The sequence below is a fragment of the Mus caroli genome, unplaced genomic scaffold, assembly GCF_978045245.1.
Source record: "Mus caroli unplaced genomic scaffold, Mus_caroli_1 scaffold_13, whole genome shotgun sequence".
Classification (NCBI taxonomy): domain Eukaryota; kingdom Metazoa; phylum Chordata; class Mammalia; order Rodentia; family Muridae; genus Mus; species Mus caroli.
Genome location: NW_028227268.1, coordinates 50,035,750 through 50,057,110, shown reverse-complemented (window position 1 = coordinate 50,057,110; position 21,361 = coordinate 50,035,750). Strand labels below are relative to the sequence as shown.

Below are 21,361 nucleotides of genomic sequence, written 5' to 3'. Positions count from 1 at the left end.
CAGCCAGGCATAGTGCCTGTCTGTGGGGAATTGCAGGCTGGTCTCCAGTCAAGCTGAGGTCTGAACCCCAGTGGTCATAATTCACCTACATGACATGGTAGGAGTTCCCTCGTGCTCCTGGAACTCTGGCCCCTGCCTAAGGTACCACCCTCCACAGCCCCCACAAGAGAAGCATGGTCAGTAGTCACGTAAGCAATGGCCCAAGCTTCTGACCTTCAGGCTAGACTCCTCCCCAGTTACCTAGCAAAGACCTAGCAAGGGGAAACCACACTTGAAGTCAATGAAACACTGAAGACACAACAGGCAACAGGATTGTTTTCAAAGTTACAAACATATTTTTGTGATAGTGTCAAGCAAGTAAGGTTTGTTTTTTTTTGTTTGTTTTTTTTTTTTTTTTTTTTGAGACAAGGTTGCACTATGAACTGTGGTCTTGCCTGAAACCTGTTACCTAGTGAAGACCATAAAAAGGGGTGCTCAGCCCCCACCTTGCTCTCTCACTCCTTTGTCCTCTCACCTCTCACTTCTCTCTCCTCTTCCCTTTCTCTTTGTCCTCTCCTCTCCTCTTCTACTTTCTCTTTCTTTCTCTCTCCCTTCTCTCTTTCCCCCTGCATTTCTATAATAAAGCTCTTAAACCATAGAGTCTCTGCTCCTTCAAGTTCCACTGTGCACTCTGGTCAGTGTTGGGAACTTTTTCCCTCTTCCCTCTCTCCTGCAACCCTGGGGTGCTAGCAAGGTAGCTCCTGGGGGATCCCAGGTCGGGGGCTGCCCCTTCTCCACCCCCTGCAGCGTGGGTCAGAGGCTTATGCTCACCCAACGCCTGCGTCCACCTGCCCAGAGCACAGGAAATCTGGCTGGATGTTAGGCCCCTTTTCCTCCCTGACTTTTCCCCAGGGTCTCCCCAGGACCCCCCTTTATTTTGTTCCCAACACCTGCTTTAAGTCTTGCACTCATGCAGCATTCTAAATTCAAGCCCACCCTGATCTATAACAGGTTTCAGGCAAGACCACAGTTCATAGTGCGACCTTGTCTCAAAAAAAAAAAAAAAAAAAACCTTACTTGCTTGACACTATCACAAAAATATGTTTGTAACTTTGAAAACAATCCTGTTGCCTGTTGTGTCTTCAGTGTTTCATTGACTTCAAGTGCAGTTTCCCCTTGCTGTCTGTCCCTACTTGGGATCAAGAGTGGAATGGCTGTCGAGTGTCAGGTGTGCTGCTGTGTGGTTTGTGTAACCCCTCAGCCATCTGTTTCTGCACAGTGGTCAAATGTTTTGTGGCACTTGCCAGAGATATCCCTTGTTGGGAACATTTAACCATTTTCTTTTTTTCCCCATCCCAGGTCTTAAAGCTCTGGCTCTTCTTGGTGTATTGCCAGATGGTGACTCTACCTCAGAAAACCAAGCCCTGCCAGTCACAGAGTCCTTCCAGGCATCAGAGGAGCAGCTAGAGAAGAAAGCAGCCCAACTCTTCGAGGAGCGGGCAGATGCAGGCCTGTTTGTCCCCTGCAACGTAAGTTACAAGGAACGTGTCTACCACGTGGTCACAGCTGCACTCACTCGCACACAGAGCCAGTCACACAAGGATGCACAGCAGGGGCATTAAGAGAGAGCATAGATTATGCAGCTTTGGTCAACAGGTAGATGACACCAGAAGTTAACTGTTTTAATGGGTAGACACCATAGTTGATAGGTAGGTCTATAGACAGAAAAAACTTTATAGGTCCAAGAACAATCTGTGTTGGTAACACACACATAAAGATACTTTTGTGAATTTAAAATAAGATTAAGTAATTAAATAAATAAAAGATGATTTTTCTGGGAGCTTGCTTTTAGAGCTTGAGCCCATGCTGTAAGTATCCCCACCTCTGCTTCAGAGGCCACTGGTATTTCTACTGAAGCCTCATCAAGGTAGCAGCAGGTCAGGAGAATCTCAAGCTGCTTGTCTCTCAGCTGTGGCCTACCAACACCTTTGGCACACAACATGTTAACCTGCCACAGACTATCTTGCACAAAGTGGAAAGCAGTCAGTCTATCCAGTCAGGAGGGACAGCAGTCCTCGCCTGTGCCCACTAAAATCCAAATCTTTTACTTCTATTTATTTCGATGCTCAGATGTCCCCATGTTTGGCCAGCGGCAGCAACTCCTTCTACTTGGCTTTGTGTTCTCTCTCTCTCTCTCTCTCTCTCTCTCTCTCTCTCTCTCTCTCTCTCTCTCTCTTTCTCTGTGTGTGTGTGTGTGTACATGCATGTGTGTGTCTCAGTCTCTTATACGTGCATGTGTGTGTATGTGGGTGCAGGTACATTCTATAAAAGAGAGTGATAATAACAGTACCTATAATGCAGGGTGATTATAGGAGTTATGTACTGCCACACTTGGAAGAAACATGTAAAGTGCGTAGAACATAGCACACAGTAAGTTCCATGTCAGAAGTGGACATTGGGTATCCTGCTTTATTATTCTCTGTTATATTCCTTGAGATGGGGCTTTTCACTGAATCTGGAACTAATATGATCAACAAGCTCCATCAATCCTCTTGCCTCCCTCCCTCATAGCCATTGCAGACATAACAATCTGTGACTATGTTCAGCCTTTATATGAGTGCTGGGATCTGACCCATCGTCGTGTTTGTATACCAAGGCCTCTTACCCACTGAGGTCACAGTTCTGTCCTATATCCTTAGAATGTTCATTTCTACATCAATAAAGTACCTGCATCTGTGGCAATAGGAATAATATTATGTGTAGATTTGATGTTGCCTTATCTTTATAATAGCAATAAAGATAATAGCAGACATAATACTTTTCTTATTGTAAGTAAAGATGGGTTTGCTTTTTCTGAGTGTGTATGCTGTATGCATGTGTACATTTGCATGTGCATGTGTGTGGAAGCCAACAGTCACCATCAGGTGTCTTCCTCTGTCAAGCTCCTCCTTATTGTTTCAAGGCAGGTTCTCTCATTGAACTTGAAACACCAGTTCAGTAACACTGGCTGGCCAGAAAGCTCCAGGGATCCTCCTGTCCCTGCCTCCTCCCACTCTAGGATTACAAGCACTCCCCACCACTGCCAACTTGTTTCATGGTTGCTACATATCCACATTTAGGTCCTCATACTTACATGGTAAGCACTTTACTGTTAGGTATCGCCCAGCCTGTGTTTATTTTTTCCACCAAAAGAAAATATATGAAAATGATCATTGTATTGACTAAAGGAGGGCAACAACTTAGTAATTTTCCCAGAATGAGACTTGGAATGAGCCATGTTTATGTGACCTAGCAGCTCTGTCAGCACGTCAAGGGAACTGATGCAGGGAGCATCACTTTAGAGGAGTGGTTTACTCTAAGATATGAGTAATCAGAAGATTCTTAGTGCCTGAGAGACTAGCTAATGACAAAATTTATATGGAGTGCATTTTTGTTGTATTCTTTTACATTTACCACTCTGTTTCTAGGGAAAGAGAGCTGCAGATAAGGAAGTAAGACCCTTGGATTATAAGCAGAAGAAAAGGGCAGGCGAAGATCTCTCCATAATGAAGGACCCTTCATGCCAGACCCAAGTTTCAGATGCACGTGCCAGTGCACATGTGCCTCCAGGACTTCCAGGTCAGGGTTGGTTATTAACTCTCCCTCCTTCCTCTGCGAGTTCACGCATTATCATACCTGCACTGTTGCTTACAATTGAAATTGTCCAGCAACTAAAGTTTCTCCATCTGTTCAGCTGTGGTTGGTAACTTTGCATCATCTATCCTTCATTTTTACTTATCTATGATTTACCAAGCAAGTACCTTCTCTTTGTTGAGTACCATCCTATATCCCCGGATGAAATCTACCAACACAGGCAGAGAGACACATGGTCTCTATCCTCCTGGAACTCACAATCCAGGAAGGTTTCAGACAGAGGTACAAATAACTATCCTTTGAGGTGGTCTGTGATTCTGAACCCAGAAGAAGGGTGACAAGTGTTAGTCCTGATTGGGATCCAGAGCAGATTGTATTTGTAAAAGGCCATGTAAAGGGAGAGATATTAGGGACCTTGAATGTGCCAAGATATGCAGTAGGGACTGACATCTAGGCAGAATAGGCCTCTTTGTAGGTTCCAGAAGTAACGAGATCCACATACCAGGTGTGCAGGGGCAGAGCAGAGCTCTGGAAGATGATACTGAAGAGCTCCTATGGCACTCTGCTGCGTGCGCGTGACATTCAGGCCTCAGTCTGCAAGATGATGGCAGTAGCTGGATCAGAGCTGTAGTTTTAGAGGTTAGGGCAGTAGTGCTCTGTGGGAGGAGGTGCTTCAACGATCCCAGGGAATCAGATCTATTCCATTGGATGTTCTACAATAGAAGTAAAAGTGAGTATATTCTGCATCATCTTCAAGGCCAGCTATCAGAAGCAGTAGACACTACACACCATGCCAGGTCCTCAAAGTCTACCAGCGTCAGATTCTCCTGAAGACCAGCATTCTGGTTCATAGGCCACAAGTGTCTGTCAAGTACCCTATGTTCTGGGACATTGTTAGATACTTGAGGTATATCACAAAAGAAGCAAAAATCAGAAGGGCGAATGATAAACATCAAACACAGGATGTTAAAGGGTAATCAAATGCTAGATAGCAATGTTGTTTTTGAGAAGGCAACTGTATAAAAAGTGTTCAGCAATAGAGTTTGTTATTTTTCTGGTTTTGTTTTGTTTTTTAGGATTTATTTATTTTATGTTTGTGAGTACACTGTCACTATGTTCAGACACACCAGAAGGGAGCATCAGATCCCATTACAGGTGGTTGTGAGCCACCATGTGGTTGCTGGGAATTGAACTCAGGACCTCTGGAAGAACAGTTAGTGCTCTTAATTGCTGAGCCATCTCTTCAGTCCCAGTTTTTGTTGTTGTTGTTGTTGTTGTTTTTAATTTCTTTATTTCTTTTTTTAAAAAAAGATTTATTTATTATTATATCTAAATACACTATAGCTGTCTTCAGATGCACCAGAAGAGGGCATCAGATCACATTACAGATGGTTGTGAGCCACCATGTGGTTGCTGGGATTTGAACTCAGGACCTTCAGAAGAGCAGTCGGTGCTCTTAACCACTGAGCCATCTCTCCAGCCCCTGGTTTTTGTTTTTGTTTTTTTTAAGATTATTTTTCTTTTATGTGTATGGGTGTTTTGTATATCTGTGTATCAAATGTGTGCCTGGTGTAGGCAGAGGCCAGAGAAGAAGTCAAGAACCCTGAAGCTGGAGTTACAGATGATTGTGAGCCTACTTGTGGATGCAGGGATCAAATTCAGATCCTCTGGAAGAATAGATGGTGTTCTTAATCACTAAACCAACTGTCCAGCCCCTTTGTTCTTCTCTTTAAAACAAAGTCCTGCAGTGTAGCCCAGACTGACCTCAAACTCTTGCTTATCCATCCTGTCAGGTGCTAGGATTCCAAGTATGCATTACCAAGCGTGGCTTTAGCAGTAGAATAGTACATTTCCAGCTTCCTTCTATAGGCGCACAGAGACAGTGTCGTGGCTTAGTTGCCTTTTACATCTGCAGAGCCCAGCAAAATATGAAAGTGCTATTTTCCCACACAGATGCTGAACATCCAGAAGTGTCAGCTCAGGCACCGGTAGAAGAGAAGGCGATTACTCCAAATCCTGAGCAAGTGTTTGCAGAGTGTTCCCAGAAGAGGATTTTGGGATTGCTGGCAGCCATGTTACCTCCCATGAAGTCGGTAAGAGGCAGGCAGTGTTTCTTTGTGTAAGAGTGGGTGGGTGGTATATGCAGAAAAAAAATAGTGTTAAGATATAAGCAGACACAAACTATCATTAACACCTGTGCCCTGAGGGGGGTCATGACTATTAATCAAAGTCACTTTCTTCTGTGAACTTACATTTTGCTTAAGTGTGATGGACTGTTTTTAATTCATATAATTACTTTTTTCTGTTTTCTTTTATTTTGAAAGGTTTTAACCTCAATGAAAATTTGAAAGTGCAATGAGTGAAGATCTTCACCTAGATTTATTAGTTTTTCATGTTTTATCTGTGCATATATATATTACATTTTTCCTGAAGTTAAAAAAATAAATTGAAAGCTTATGGACACTTTATCCTTAGTTCTCCTAAAAGTGCAATCTTCTGAGTACCATGTTGCTACCATATTAAAACATTTTAAGGCCTGTGGCTCATACCTGTAGTCCCAGTACTTTGTAGACAGAAATCATGAATTCAAGGCCATATTGGATTAGAGTGAGACTTTATTTTTGAAAATTTTTTTAATTAGGTATTTATTTCATTTACATTTCCAATGTTATCCCAAAAGTCCCCCACATGCTCCCCACCCACCCACTCCCACTTCTTGGCCCTGGCATTCCCCTGTACTGAGGCATATAAAGTTTGCACAACCAATAGGCCTCTCTTTCCACTGATGGCCGACTAGGTCATCTTCTGATACATGTGCAGCTAGAGACATGAGCTCTGGGGGTTACTGGTTAGTTCATATTGTTGTTCCACCTATAGGGTTGCAGATCCCCCCAGCTCCTTGGGTACTTCCTCTAGCTCCTCCATTGGGGGCCCTGCGATCCATCCAATAGCTGACTGTGAGCATCCACTTCTGTGTTTGCTAGGCCCCGGTATAGTCTCACAAGAGACAGCTATATCTGGGTCCTTTCAGCAAAATCTTGCTAGTGTATGCAATGGTGTCAGCGTTTGGAAGCTGATTATGGGATGGATCCCCGTATGGCAGTCTCTAGATGGTCCATCCTTTCATCTCAGCTCCAAACATGACCCTGTAACTCCTTCCATGGGTGTTTTGTTCCCAATTCTAAGAAGGGGCAAAGTGTCCACACTTTGGTCGTCATTCTTCTTGAATTTCATGTGTTTCGCAAATTGTATCTTATAGCTTGGGTATTCTAAGTTTCTGGGCTAATATCCACTTCTCAGTGAGTACATATTGTGTGAGTTCTTTTGTGATTGGGTTACCTCACTCAGGATGATGCCCTCCAGGTCCATCCATTTGCCTAGGAATTTTATAAATTCATTCTTTTTAATAGCTGAGTAGTATTCCATTGTGTAAATGTACCACATTTTCTGTATCCATTCCTCTGTTGAGGGGCATCTGGGTTCTTTCCAGCTTCTGGCTATTATAAATAAGGCTGCTATGAACATAGTGGAGCATGTGTCCTTCTTACCGGTTGGGACATCTTCTGGATATATGCCCAGGAGAGGTATTGCGGGATCCTCCGGTAATACTATGTCCAATTTTCTGAGGAACCACCAGACTGATTTCCAGAGTGGTTGTACAAGCTTGCAATCCCACCAACAATGGAGGCGTGTTCCTCTTTCTCCACATCCTTGCCAGCATCTGCTGTCACCTGAATTTTTGATCTTAGCCATTCTGACTGGTGTGAGATGGAATCTCAGGATTGTTTTGATTTGCATTGCCCTGATGATTAAGGATGATGAACATTTTTTCAGGTGCTTCTCAGCCATTCAGTATTCCTCAGGTGAGAATTCTTTGTTTAGCTCTGAGTCCCATTTTTTAATGGGGTTATTTGATTTTTCTGGAGTCCACCTTCTTGAGTTCTTTATATATATTGGATATTAGTCCCCTATCTGATTTAGGATAGGTAAAGATCCTTTCCCAATCTGTTTGGTGGCCTTTTTGTCTTATTGATGGTGTCTTTTGCCTTACAGAAGCTTTGCAATTTTATGAAGTCCCATTTGTCAATTCTCGATCTTACAGCACAAGCCATTGCTGTTCTATTCAGGAAATTTTCCCCTGTGCCCATATCTTCGAGGCTTTTCCCTACTTTCTCCTCTATAAGTTTCAGTGTCTCTGGTTTTATGTGGAGTTCCTTAATCCACTTAGATTTGACCTTAGTACAAGGAGATAGGAATGGATCGATTCGCATTCTTCTACATGATAACCACCAGTTTTGCCAGCACCATTTGTTGAAAATGCTGTCTTTTTTCCACTGGATGGTTTTAGCTCCCTTGTCGAAGATCAAGTGACCATAGGTGTGTGGGTTCATCTCTGTGTCTTCAATTCTATTCCATTGGTCTACTTGTCTGTCACTATACCAGTATCATGCAGTTTTTATCACAATTGCTCTGTAGTACAGCTTTAGGTCAGGCATGGTGATTCCACCAGAGGTTCTTTTATCCTTGAGAAGAGTTTTTGCTATCCTAGGTTTTTTGTTATTCCAGTGAGACTTTATTTTTAAAAAGGTTTAATTAAGCTGATAAAAATTTAACAGTGGTAGAGTAATTTTATTTCATGCAGAGCAGAGCCTAGGTACACATTTTCCCATTTAATACTAGGATGTGACTTGCAGCTTTTTTTTTGCAAAAATCAGAATCCGTTTAAGAATGGTCTGGTTCAGAGGACATGCTTATTTGATCTCTTTATTTTACTGACCTTACTTCAGTGTTTGTTGTAATAACTTCATTTTTTTTTTAAAGATCTACTTTATTTATTTGCGTGCATTTGTGTGTGTATGTGTGCCTCCATGGGTTTATATGCACCACATGCTTGTAGATACCATGGGCCAGAGGACACTGGATTCCCTGGAACTGGAGTTAGAGGCAGCTCTGAGCTGCCTGATGAAGATCAGGAAACTGAACCCCATGTTGTTCCCTGCAAGAGTATTAAGTGCTCTTAACCACTGAGTCATCTCTCCAGCCCTGCTTTGGTAACTTTCATAATATTAATATCGTCACAGGCTCGAAACAGCTGAGTTATGCCCTTAGTATTCTTCTTTACAATATTCTGGACTCTTCCTAGGTACATATTTGGTATCTTTTTTTTTTTTTTTTTTTTTTTTAATCAAGCCTTTGTCAAACTGCCCCCTTTGAGATTTGGTGAGTTATTTTCATTGGAGTTGTATTGAGTATATATTACTTTAGGAATTGGTGACTCCTTTAGCAATACTTTTTTTTTCTCATGGTTAAGAATCAAACAGAGGGGCTGGAGAGTTGGCTCAGCAGTTAAGAGCATTGACAGCTCTTCCAGAGATCCTGAGTTCAATTCCCAGCAACCACATGGTGGCTTACAACCATCTGTAATGGGATCAGATGCCCTCTTCTGGTGTGTCTGAAGACAGCAACAATGTACTCACATATGTTAAATAAATAAATTAATTAATTAATTTAAAAAACCAAGACGGAGCTAGCAAACTGTGGAAACAGTTTCTCCATGTTTGTGATGCTCTGGGGAAAGGAGGTATCACTGAAACCTAATCTGGGTCCTCAGATCTCTGGGTCCAGGACAATTTTAAAAGCAGTTTATTGCTGAATAATGATTAGACCAAGAGAACTCACTTGTGTGTGGGCAGTAAGTCTGATACATGAGTCAGTCACAATATCAGGCAAGAGCGTCAGTATGGGCCCTCTCAGCATAGGGATTCAGAGAATGAGTTATGAGTTCATAGCAATCCCTGCAGTTTACACCTGACAGCACAGTCAGTTTTCTCCTGTTTGTACTTGCACCTCTGATCTTTACCATGAAGTCCTAGATCCCATGACTCTTGGCATAATTACTTATTTGATCAAACACCCATCATAGCCACCGTTCTCTGACGCATCTTCTCCTTTTCCTCTTTGGACTCTACACTAAGGCACCCCAGACTGAATAACTTGTCACCGGTTGTCTTTTTGCCAGTTCCTAGGTACACCCATTACAGGAAACTCGAATCCTACACCACACCAGCCCCTTTCTGCACACCTCCCTTGGTCTTCTTGGACTCCAGTGGCTCTATTACCCCGTTCTTGAGGGGAATGCTAAGAGCTTGTGGCACTTTGGTTGCTTTGTTTTCCTAACATGGATACACTGCCCTCTTGAAGCACACTCACAATTATTAAAGGGCTTCTCTGGTTTTCTGGGGTTTTTTCCCCCCTATGGAAAATGACAAATGGTTTAAATGTCTAGAAATAAATAAATTTATTTATTTATTTATTTATTTATTTCTAGACATTTGTTGTTTTCTTTTTTTTTTTTTTTTTTTGGTTTTTTCGAGACAGGGTTTCTCTGTGTAGCCCTGGCTGTCCTGGCACTCACTTTGTAGACCAGGCTGGCCTCGAACTCAGAAATCAGCCTGCCTCTGCCTCCCGAGTGCTGGGACTAAAGGCGTGCGCCACCACGCCCGGCTGGTCAGTTGTTTTCTAAATAGCATTTGTAATAATGAAGCTTTTTAAGACAAGTAAAATGCAGATAGTATTTAAAGAAAGAAAACTAGGGCTGAGATAACTTGGTGGATAAAGTGCTTACCTCTGCAAGCATGAGGACCTGAGGTTGGCTCCTCAGAACCTGTGTAAAGATGGATACAGTAACATGTCTCTCCTAGGAGAGCGGTGAGGGAAGGAGGAGACAGAAAAATCCCCCAGAAACCCATAGGTTTCTAAGATACATAGAAACAAACAACAAAGAGACCCTGTCTCAAATAAGTAGAAGAGAAAAGCCAACACTAGAGGTTTTCCTTGGCCTCTAAATGTGCCATGGTATATGTATATATATACATTATAAACATGGAAGAAAGGAAGGAAAATAATTTATATGTGTTGCCTATAAATGTATATGGAGAAAGGTTGACAAACTATGGCTAACTGAACAGTTGTTACTTCCTTAATTTAACATTGGTGGGTCTGAGTGGGACTGTGATGGAAAGTCTGACTTTTCTGTACTTTTTAGTTCTTTCAGAAAAGGAAGAAAAATAAATATTTTGCTTATGCTTTAGAGTAAAGGAATATTAGAAGTAGGACAAGAAGGGGGCTGGAGACACAGCTCAGCAGTTAAGAACACTTGCTGCTCTTTCAGAAGACCAAAATTTGGTTCCTGCACTCGTGTCCAGAGGTTTAACACCACTTGTGGCTCCAGCTCCAAGAGCTCCATATTTACATATGCACAAACTCACATACATGCACAAATCTTAAAAAGTTAAATAAAAAAAGTAAGATAAGCTGGACAGTGGTGGTGCACACCTTTAATCCCAGCACTCGGGAGGCAGAGGCAGGCGGATTTCTGAGTTCGAGGCCAGCCTGGTCTGCAGAGTGAGTTCCAGGACAGCCAGGGCTACACAGAGAAACCCTGTCTTAAAAAACAAAAGTAGGATAAGATGATACCTGAGCATATTCACAGTTGATTGGAATCAGACCAATTGTAAATGACGCATGGGTGGATGGCATACGCAGTTGGTATGGCTGCTTGGATTTTGTACTAAAAAGACGTTTCCACTCTCTGTTGACAGGGTCCCACAGTCCCCCTGATAGATCTGGAGCACGTCCTCCCACTCATGTTTCAGGTGGTCATCTCCAATGCAGGCCACCTGAATGAAACCTACCACCTCACCCTGGGTCTTCTGGGCCAGTTAATTATCCGTCTTCAGCCAGCAGAAGTAGATGCTGCAGTCATGAAGGTCCTTTCAGCCAAGCACAACCTGTTTGCCACAGCAGACAATGCTGTTGTGCCAGATGGCTGGAAGACCACCCACCTGCTCTTCAGCCTTGGAGCTGTCTGTCTGGACAGGTCAGCCTTGGTTTTTATATACCCAGCATCCACTCTGCCCTCTGTGCTGTTCACTGAGAACAAAGGTCTAGCTGTTGATGAGTTTTGGTATGCTATGGTGCTGTTGTCAGAGGCTCTCCTGTGAGATTAAACTAGTCAGTCTACACTTAAATAGCTGAGAGGCTCAATGGTGCCTTCCAGTCAGCTCTGATGAGATCTATTCTGGTAGATTTTTCCAGAGAAAAGTAAATATAAGCATTGGGGTTGAAAAGTCTGTTTTCATTATAAAAATGAACATAATCATAATACAAAACTTGAAATTAAGTGAAGAAGGAAAGATGACCCTGATTTGTACCATATACATCTCTAAGCTGTGAATGTGAATATCTCTGTGTATACATGTGAGGATGACATTCTAGAGCAGTGGGTCTCAACCTTCCTAATGCTGTGACCCTTCATACAGTTCCTCATGGTGTGATGACCCCAACCATAAGATTATTTTTGTTGCTTCTTCATAACAGTAATTTTGAAACTGTTATGAAACATAAAGTAAATATCTATATTTTCTGATGGTTTTAGACTTTGGGGGTTGAACAACCAACAGGTTGAGAATCACTGTTTTTAAGAGATATTTGAGAACATAGTTGTAAATTGAGTTTGCAGACTAAGTATATATGTAACAGATCTTGATTTGGATGTTGTTGTGTTTTGGCTTATCTTTGTGTGAAAAGCATTATTCTGTTAGTTTTTTAGGCTAAGTAACGGATGGCTCTTTGCATGAGTCTGACTCCGCCAGGGATAATAAGCTATAATGTGTGTGAAGATGTAGCCTTACATACTGCTACCTAACATTGGTGTTCTTGCCTTCCAGCCGAGTGGGCCTGGACTGGGCCTGCTCCATGGCAGAGATCCTTCGGTCACTCAACAATGCCCCGTTGTGGCGAGATGTCATTGCCACCTTCACAGACCACTGTATCAAGCAGCTGCCATTCCAACTGAAGCACACCAACATCTTCACTCTGCTGGTGCTTGTCGGCTTCCCCCAGGTACAGCATCTGAAGGCCTGTTTGCCCAAGTCTCTATAGCACAGGCAGATGCACAACACACACACACACACACACACATATGTCTGTAATTAGTTTTAGTTTAGTTTAGTTTTGTTTTAGTTATGTGATTTGCTTTTATAGTCTTGGTGGGGTTTTTTTTTGTTTTTGTTTCAAAATTGTGCAGTTGTTAGATTTGCACTGTCAACAGTTAGACATTTCATTTAGTTTACTTTGTCTGGATAGTAGGTAACTATGTATACTCATTCACAAAGAGCTGCAGAGATTGTTTTCTTTCATCCTGGCACTCCTATTGATCTTACTCATTTTGTGTGCATCAAATGATTGGAATGAGGAGCTGTAAAGCTATGTCAAGCACCTAAACTAGTTTTATGCCAGGTCTGTACCAAATCCTTTGGACTTAGGGGTGAGAAGCCTCCATCCTTGTGTGCTTGTAGAGGAGCAAGTAAAAGGGACTGGGCTTGTGCCTAATTATGTGCCTCTTCCTGCATCAATGCTCCAGGTCCTCTGTGTGGGAACCCGCTGTGTTTATATGGATAATGCCAATGAACCCCATAATGTGATCATCTTGAAACACTTCACTGAGAAGAATAGAGCTGTGATTGTCGACGTCAAAACCAGGAAAAGGAAAACAGGTCTTAAGCATAATTGTGTCTTCTAAGAATGAGAGAAATGGTTTAACCCTTGCATGCTCTAAAGCCAGTGGAGATCCCTGAGTTCTTGCTCCTGCATGTGATATTTAAATTTTTTAATTACAGTTATTTATTTGTGTGTGCTCATTTGCATAGTCAGTTCTCTCATTGTACCACCTGAGGCTGTAGAGAGGTTATCAGGGTTGGTGGCAAATGACTTTATCCACTGAGTTCTCTCACCAGTTCATATCGTTACAATTAAAGTGCATTACTTATGCAGAGTGTGGTGGTACATGTCTGTGACTTCAGCAGTGAGGCAGGAAGGTCACACATTCAAGATCAGCCTGATAGGTAGTAAGTTTGAGGCCAGTCTGGGCTGCATAATGAGACTCTGTGATAAAAAGTAATAATAATTAATAAGCATAATATTCATATAAGTTGATTTCTTATAGATACTATTAGTCGGGGTTTTCTTTTTAAATCCACTGTGACAGCCCCTTCCTTCCAGTGCTTATCCAGGCATTGTATGGTTGACTTGAGTTGAAATCTGCCACCTCCTTGTGTATTTTCTTTCCATTTGTCCCATCTGTTCTTAGTTCTCCTTTTATTTTCTCTTGCCTTCTTTTGGATTGATTTTCTCATGTGTTAAAGATTCATTTCATGTCTGCTGTTGGCTCCACCTGTAACTGTTGCTCTAGTGTCAGCATAGGCAGCACTTTGGAGACCACCCTGAAGTTTGTTCTGTACCCCTGGGACTGTCTGTTTCAGATGTTATTACACTTTGCAGTTGTGTCAAAATACTGCATTTGTGCCCCATATCTGCCTCACTGTTCCTGTTATTGTAGTCATTCTCTTTATTCTACATCATTATACATAATGTCAACTTTTAAATATGAGTTATTTTTAGAGAGATTTTAAAATGAAAACAATGTATATTTTATTCAACTACACAATTACTATTTCTGCTGTTCATTCCTTTTTATAGATTCAGATTTCATTTAGTATAATTTTTTCTGGTTTGAAACACTTCCCTTAGCACTTCTTATAGTCCATGTCTTCTACAAGAATCTGTCTGGAGGATGTTTGTTCTCACCATGTCATTGTTGCTGAGACTGAGTCTTACATATAGCCCTGTTGGCCCCTCTCCCAAGTGCTGGAGCTGCAGTGTGCACCACCGCTCCCAGCTTTGTCTTTGTCTTTGCAAGACGATTTTACTGTGGCTGGAGAGAGGGTTCAGCAGTTAAGAGCACACACTGCTCATGCAGAAGGTCCAGGTCTGCTTCCAGCACCCATATCCAGTGGCTCACAAATACCCTAACTCCAGCTCCAGGACTCCAGCACCCTTCTTAGTCTCCACTGGCATTGTACTTACAGGTACAAACCATCACACTGGCAGACGTGTATACATATAATTAAGATTAAAATCTTTATGAAACTTAATTTTTCTGGATAAATTCTAAGCTGAGATATTTGGGGATTTGTTGTTGTTATACTGTGTGTGTGTGTGTGTGTGTGTGTGTGTGTGTGTGTGTGTGCGTACACTATTCCTGAGTCACTGTCTTCTCTAGCAGTGGCGACTCTAAAGACTTCCATCTAGCCTTTCTAATGATAGTAGCCCTCACTCTACAAGTCAGAGAACTAATGTCAAAATTCTGCCAACTTCTAAGTATATCTGTCCCAATGATACATTCTGGGACTGGGGAAGTAACCACAGGACCCACTGGACCTACTGTGAGTCAGACTTCAGTCAGAACTCCATTAATTACTTGACCTCCATAAGCTTCTACTTTAAGGGCCACTGTGTTTCATGGGATCTCTCAGAATCAGCATCAATTTGGAATCAGTGTTCAGTGGACCCTGGAAAGTCAGATTGTTTCCTTTCCCCTGGTGTACAATTATCCTTGCAAAGGGCCATAAGTTCCTGGAGAAAGGCTAACCATAAGACTCTTAGATATTTTATCAAGGTCCTTCTTCAATGGAGCCTGAAAATTCCTTCATTCAAGGGTTCTGATTCTGCAAACTGGCTTATCTGGAAATTGGCTAATGAGCTGAGAATCCCTTTTGCCACAATCCAGTGGAGCCTTTCATTTATTTGTAATGTTTTTCCTCTTAGATCAAATAAAAATGCAATAGTCTTTTTTTAAATCTATTTCATGCCTAGAAACACCATGATTTTTTTTTAATTGGATATTTTATTTATTTACATTGCAAATGTAAAAAAAAACCCCAAAAGCCAAACCTTTTCCAGTTTCCCCTCTGCAAATCCCCTATCCCATTGTCCCTTACCCTGCTTCTATTAGGGTGCTCCCCCACCCACCTACCCACTCCTGCCTCACTGCCCTAGCATTCCTCTACACTGGGGCATCAAGCCTTCACAGGACCAAGGGCCTCCCCTCCTATTGATGCCAGATAAGGCCCCTTCAGCTCAGAAACACCATGATTGACTAGCCAGTACCAAAGATCCATATGAGTTATAACACCATAAAAATCACTTGGCCTGTGCTACCCATGACTGGTCAGGCCATTATGGACGATGCTTTGTCAGTGCTGCCCAATACCTTGCCTTTGGCGATTCAGTGCTGCCACCTGCTCTTGCTACTTTGAGGGCCCAATTAGCCCCATTCCATCTAATTAATCCAACTGGACAGCAGAGTCTTCAACCCTTAGGTCTGATACAAGGAAAAGAACAACAACAAAACTCTTCAAATGCTCTGGTGCCCCTCTTACCATTTTACATCTTGCAGGATTAGTGAAAGGCATGTCTTCTGGACCTTTCCATTGTGGATGATTAGATTTTATACAGTGTGCTCACCCTAGCATTACAGTTTCCTTGAGTCTTAAAATCCTTTCATCAGCTCCAAGCCAAGAGATAGTGGCATCTCCATCTCCTTCTCAGTAGGTCATCTTTTGACAAGTGCTTCATCCAACCATTAAGACAAACTTTAGATGCTTTTTTTTTTGTCCAAGAATCCATATTAAACCACTCAGAGGGCCCATATCAATAAACTCAGCCTGATCCAGTTTTATACATCTTCCATTATCCCACACCCCTACAATCCATTCCCACACATATTCCCTAGACTTCTGCTCCAATGAATTAGCAAACTCTTTGTGATCTTTAGTAGTGTAGCGAGCCTCCTCCCAGATTGCACTTTCTACCTCCCCTCTAGGAGCCTGCTTTGCCTTAAATCTGATCTAAAGGCAACTATTGGTGGCCCCTGAGGGACCCAGTTTGCCTGTCCTGGCATCTTTTTCAGAGAAGGTCACTTCTGGTTTAGCAGACAATGAAGGATTAATTTCCTCAGTCAAAGGTGGAAAGGGCAGTATTTCAGGAGTAGAAGTACATGTGCTCAGAGTGGAGAGACCACTTTCTCAGGTGAGACAAACCCTTCTGAGGGTTCAAAGTTCTCAACTTCAGTGGGTTTCCCCACCCCAAATGACAGGATCCCATTCTTTACCATTAATGCCTGACTTGAACCACCGGCACCCCCTGAGGCTGGGACTTGAATTTTTGTTGCAAGTTAGCCAGTCGTATAATGAGGGCCTCAGTTTGGTTTCCTACAACTTAAGCTCTGAGGCTGCTGATTCTCTTCCAGGGCGCACTTAGACACTTGCAGACTGTTTCCGTCTATCTGGAGCCAGTCAGTTTCTCACTGAGTTCATTGCCCTTCACCGTGTTCTAAGATGCTAGGAGTTGGCTAATTCTGTCATGGAGCTCATTCTTCTCCTTTGTCAGAGATGCTCGGAGCAACCAACCAGCAACATTGTTTTCCTTATTTTCCCACAGATTGTCAAACGTTTTATATACCAAGACACCAAATCTGTTGCCTTTCATAATTGGTCAGTCAGGATAATTAAATGCATTTGTCTCCTTAAGTGGGTAAAATATAAGCTCCCAGGAAAGGCTTCAGTAACTAGAGAGGCTTTGGTAACTATAGGTGTTGGCAAATTGGGAAAGCCTATTCCAGATACTTAAAATTTTTCATACTTATATTTCTATTGCTCTAGAACTACTTCTGGTACCAAAATCTGCATTTAGTAAGGGTTCTTTAGAGAAACAAAAATAAATAAATACACACATACACACATATATATTTATATTTATTCAATATATAAATATCCTGATATCCGTGTGTGTGTGTGTGTGTGTGAGAGAGAGAGAGAGAGAGAGAGAGAGAGAGAGAGAGAGAGAGAGAGATTTATGTGAATGACTTACAAGCTGTAGTCCAGCTACCCCAGCAATAGCTGTCTATCAACAGAAGGTCCAAGAGTCCAAGAATCTAGTAGTTTCTCAGTCCATGAGGCTGGAAGTCTTATCTGATCTTCAGTATATGCCAGAATCCCAAAGAAGCAAGCTCTGATGACATTGAAGGAATGGACTTGGCGTGAGAGTGAAGGCAAGCAGGCAAAGACTGCAAGCTTCTTTCTTCCATGTCCTTTATATAGGCTGCCAGCAGGTGTAGCCTGGATTAAAGGTGGATCTTCCCATTTCAAATGATGTAATTAAAAAAAAAAAAAATCCCTCACAGATGGACCTAGCCACTTGGGTTTTAGTCAGTCCCAGATGTAGTCAAGGTGTCAACCCAGAACAGTCATCACAGTACTTCCAGCAATAACTTGCTTGTGCATAGTAATAAGAATTTTGCATTGTGACTTGTCCTTCTTGGTTTCTCCGTGATCATCTGCAAACTGGGCATAAATACAGTGGGGACCTAGACTATAGGTCTTGTTTCTGCAGTCCTTGCTTTAGTGAGGCCTGTGGAGAAATGCAGCTGCAAGGGGCACTAACAGGATCCTTTATGCCTTTCTTTTCCATTTTGACATGATGCTTCAGTGAAGGACTATCAGCTGGTCCAGAAGGGAGGAGGACAAGAATGTGGCACCTCTCAGTCCCAGCTGAGCCAGTACTCCCAGCACTTTGCCTTTATTGCCAGTCACCTTCTGCAAACCAGCATGGATAGCCATTGTCCCGAGGCAGTGGAAGCAACCTGGGTCCTGTCTCTGGCTCTCAAAGGTTTATATAAAACACTAAAGGTAATGGTGAGCCTTTTCCATTTGCACAAAGCTACAGTCTGCAGGGGATTAATTCGGAGGAAATGCCGTCTGATTTCGATGAACGGTTAACAACGGCTGTTTTGAGAAATGCTTACACAAGGATTGCTTTAGGGAGGAAATAGAACTTTCCCAGTGGTTTGAGTCTCAGTTTTTCTAATATTGTTTCATGGACTTAACCACAGTTGGCTTCGTGGAGATATAATCCTGTCAGGGGAGAAGAAAACTGGTCTGAAAGGTTTGTCACTTCCCACCTAACAGGAGCTCCTCGGGTCATTATAGGAATGCCTGTTGATACTTGTTGAGCACCAAGAACCAAGTGGAACTGGGTGTTCAGTGGTGAGCTAGGAAGAAGGGCCATGCTCTCATGAGGGTTAGAGTCTTCCTTGCATACCTTCAAGGAAGACAGCTCTGCATCAGAAAGCCTTTCAAAAAGGGAAATTTGAGGCGGCAGATATGGGGATAGCAAGTTTCAGACCTTGAAGTGGATTGGGCATTGATGGTCACAGAGCAGAAGGACCTCCGGGTCTTTAAGACAGTGCAGCCTAAGGGATGAAGCCAAAGAAGCAGGCAGGGAGCTTTATAAGACTCAGTTGTCCATTATTAGGGCTTGGATTTTAGCCTCAAGAGTTTTGGGAAAGTAAAGAGAGGGGAAGTGACAGTAAATAGGTTTCAAGAGTGCTTGTTCAATGACAAAACACGGAGTGAATGAGGAGCAATGGCTCGGGGTTAAGATTTGGAGCACTTTCTTACTGACGAGCATTTCTGTTGGAAGCTGAGACTGGGCTCTGGGGAAGGCTGTTGCTCTGTCCAACCTTAACCATCACTCTATACCAGCTGCAAATCACTCCCTTGGCTTGGCAGGCTCACGGTTTTGAAGAGACCCAGGCCACCTTCCTCCAGACCGATCTGCTAAAGCTGCTGGTGAAGAAGTGTAGCAAAGGGACCGGCTTCAGTAAGACTTGGCTCCTCCGAGACCTAGAGGTAATGAGGAGGGAGGGCTTCCTGTAGAGCTGAGCCCAGAAGCAGAGCTAGCTTGTTCCAACCAGTTCCATCCGGTGTATTCTAATTCTGGGCAGCTTTGAAACCCAACCTTGGTTCTGCCTTCCTGAATCAGGGATCCTGACACCTGTCCTCCCCTGCCAGGAAAATGAATTGGGTGTTTGTTCAAAGAACCTTGGAGGAGTATTTTGTAGAAACACATAATTGGCCATTATACCATGATAATAAAATGTGCTTTTGAATTACTATTTCCCTCTAAAATTCCTTTGAGCTAAAATCGGTTTGTAAATACGACCACACTCATGTTTACCTTATGTAGGATTTCAGTCTATAATTTCACTTTATTGTTACTCCCCTGAGGCCTTAGATGTTCCTTATTGGAATTCTTGAAGTTCCCAGAGGCTTTCAAGGTCAAGTGCTAGCATCTAGTATCAGGGAAGCTGTGCTACCAGGGTGTGCTGTGTCCCCCACCCTCACCTCCACAGGTGCCTGCATTTGAAGAATCACCTCTGGGTTCCTTACATCTAAGGGACATATGCTAAAACATATTAATAGGTAACTGGGATCTTAGAGAATCTTTTTTAAATTTTATTTTTATTTATTTTATATGTATGGGTGTTTTGCCTGCAAACATGTCTGCACCACTTGAATGCCTGGTGCCCCATAGATGCCAGAAGAGGACATCAGTTGCCCTGGACTTCAGTTACAGATGGTTGTGAGCTGCCATGTGGGTTCTTGGAAGTGAACTCAAGTCCTCTGGAAAAGCATCCAATGCTCTTCTTAACTGCTGAGCTGTATCTGCAGCTCCTATAAACACCCTTTTCAGTGGCTATGTATAAGACTAGAAAGTGCTTTGCAGGCTTTTGCCATTATTAATGCTTCATTGGCTGTATTTTAAACAGCATTTTTCATGTATTTTGTCATTTCTAAAAGATAAGTTAGTAGGTCAAAGGATATAAACATTTTTTAAAGAAGTATTTTTTTTATGTATATGAGTACACTGTGGCTGTCTTCAGACACACCAGAAGAGGGCATCAGATCCCATTACAGATGGTTGTGAACCACCATGTGGTTGCTGGGATTTGAACTCAGGACTTCTAGAAGAGCAGTCAGTGCTCTTAACTATTGAGCCATCTCTCCAGCCCCGATATAATCATTTTAAATAACTTAATAGTTACATTTCTCCAAAACAAGTTAGAAAAGAATAATACCCATTTGGGCTATCAAGAAAAGTTAATAAACACAAGGGCTTCCATAGTTTTGTTAGCATTTCCTGTTATGTGTACAATTGAACATGCTTTCCTGCTCCTTTACTAATCACATACTCATACCCGTGTGCACTCTGATATCTTAAACCTCTGTGCCCTTAATATAGTAAAGACCTAGGTCATCCTCTCACTCACTCAACACTCGTCTCCCTGCTCTGCTTGACTGACTGTGTGTGTAGATTCTGTCCATCATGCTGTACTCGTCAAAAAAGGAGATCAACACTCTGGCTGAACATGGAGACCTGGAGCTAGATGAACGAGGAGACCAAGAAGAAGAACTGGACCGGCCAGTTAGTAGCCCTGGAGAAGCAGAACAGAAGAAGCTAGACCCTCTTGAAAATGTGGATGAACCCACCAGAATATGCTTCTTGGTATGTTCATTGGTCATCTTGTGGGTAGGACATGGGCATCAAAGGAATGGGTTCTCTTTGGCTTGGGCTATGCTTCATCCTCGGTATTTCTAAGGACTGCAGAGGTAGCTCAGTGGTTGAGTACTTGTTGGTCTTCTAGGAGACCCAGGTTGGATTTCCAGCACCCAAATGGGAGCTCACAACTGTCTGTTAACTCTAATTCCAGAGGACCCAACACCCTCTTCTGGCCTCCATGGGCACTACTAGGCTATACATTGGTACACCGTCAAACATACAGGCAAAACATCTATTCACATAAATAAATTTTTAAAACTTTCTAACTACTCAATTTGATGTCCTGAAAATTCATTTCCTGTTTAGTCTATGGTATACAGAAAAGATCTAGAACAATAGTAGAGCTATATCATTGTAGTGGCTTTAAGATTAACTCATTTTATGTACATGGTGTATGCCTGTGTGATTTTACATGTCCAACATGTAAAGAAGGAGCCTGTAGCAGGTC

The 21,361-nt window shown here is 42.4% G+C and overlaps 1 protein-coding gene across 3 annotated transcripts in view; it reads left to right on the top strand.

Moving 5' to 3' along the window:
• Nucleotides 1-21,361, top strand: part of Zzef1 (zinc finger ZZ-type and EF-hand domain containing 1) — a 130,897-nt gene that overhangs the window by 93,439 nt on the left and 16,097 nt on the right. For 2 of the 3 annotated variants that reach the window (XM_029484134.2, XM_021176147.3), the window contains exons 37-45: nucleotides 1,339-1,508; nucleotides 3,447-3,597; nucleotides 5,566-5,705; nucleotides 11,214-11,491; nucleotides 12,342-12,516; nucleotides 13,037-13,169; nucleotides 18,001-18,200; nucleotides 19,083-19,202; nucleotides 20,668-20,859. In XM_029484134.2, the coding sequence (XP_029339994.1) occupies nucleotides 1,339-1,508; nucleotides 3,447-3,597; nucleotides 5,566-5,705; nucleotides 11,214-11,491; nucleotides 12,342-12,516; nucleotides 13,037-13,169; nucleotides 18,001-18,200; nucleotides 19,083-19,202; nucleotides 20,668-20,859 (1,559 nt within the window). The remainder of the gene's footprint in view (nucleotides 1-1,338; nucleotides 1,509-3,446; nucleotides 3,598-5,565; nucleotides 5,706-11,213; nucleotides 11,492-12,341; nucleotides 12,517-13,036; nucleotides 13,170-18,000; nucleotides 18,201-19,082; nucleotides 19,203-20,667; nucleotides 20,860-21,361) is intronic. The other variant, XM_029484135.2, reaches the window with a different exon arrangement.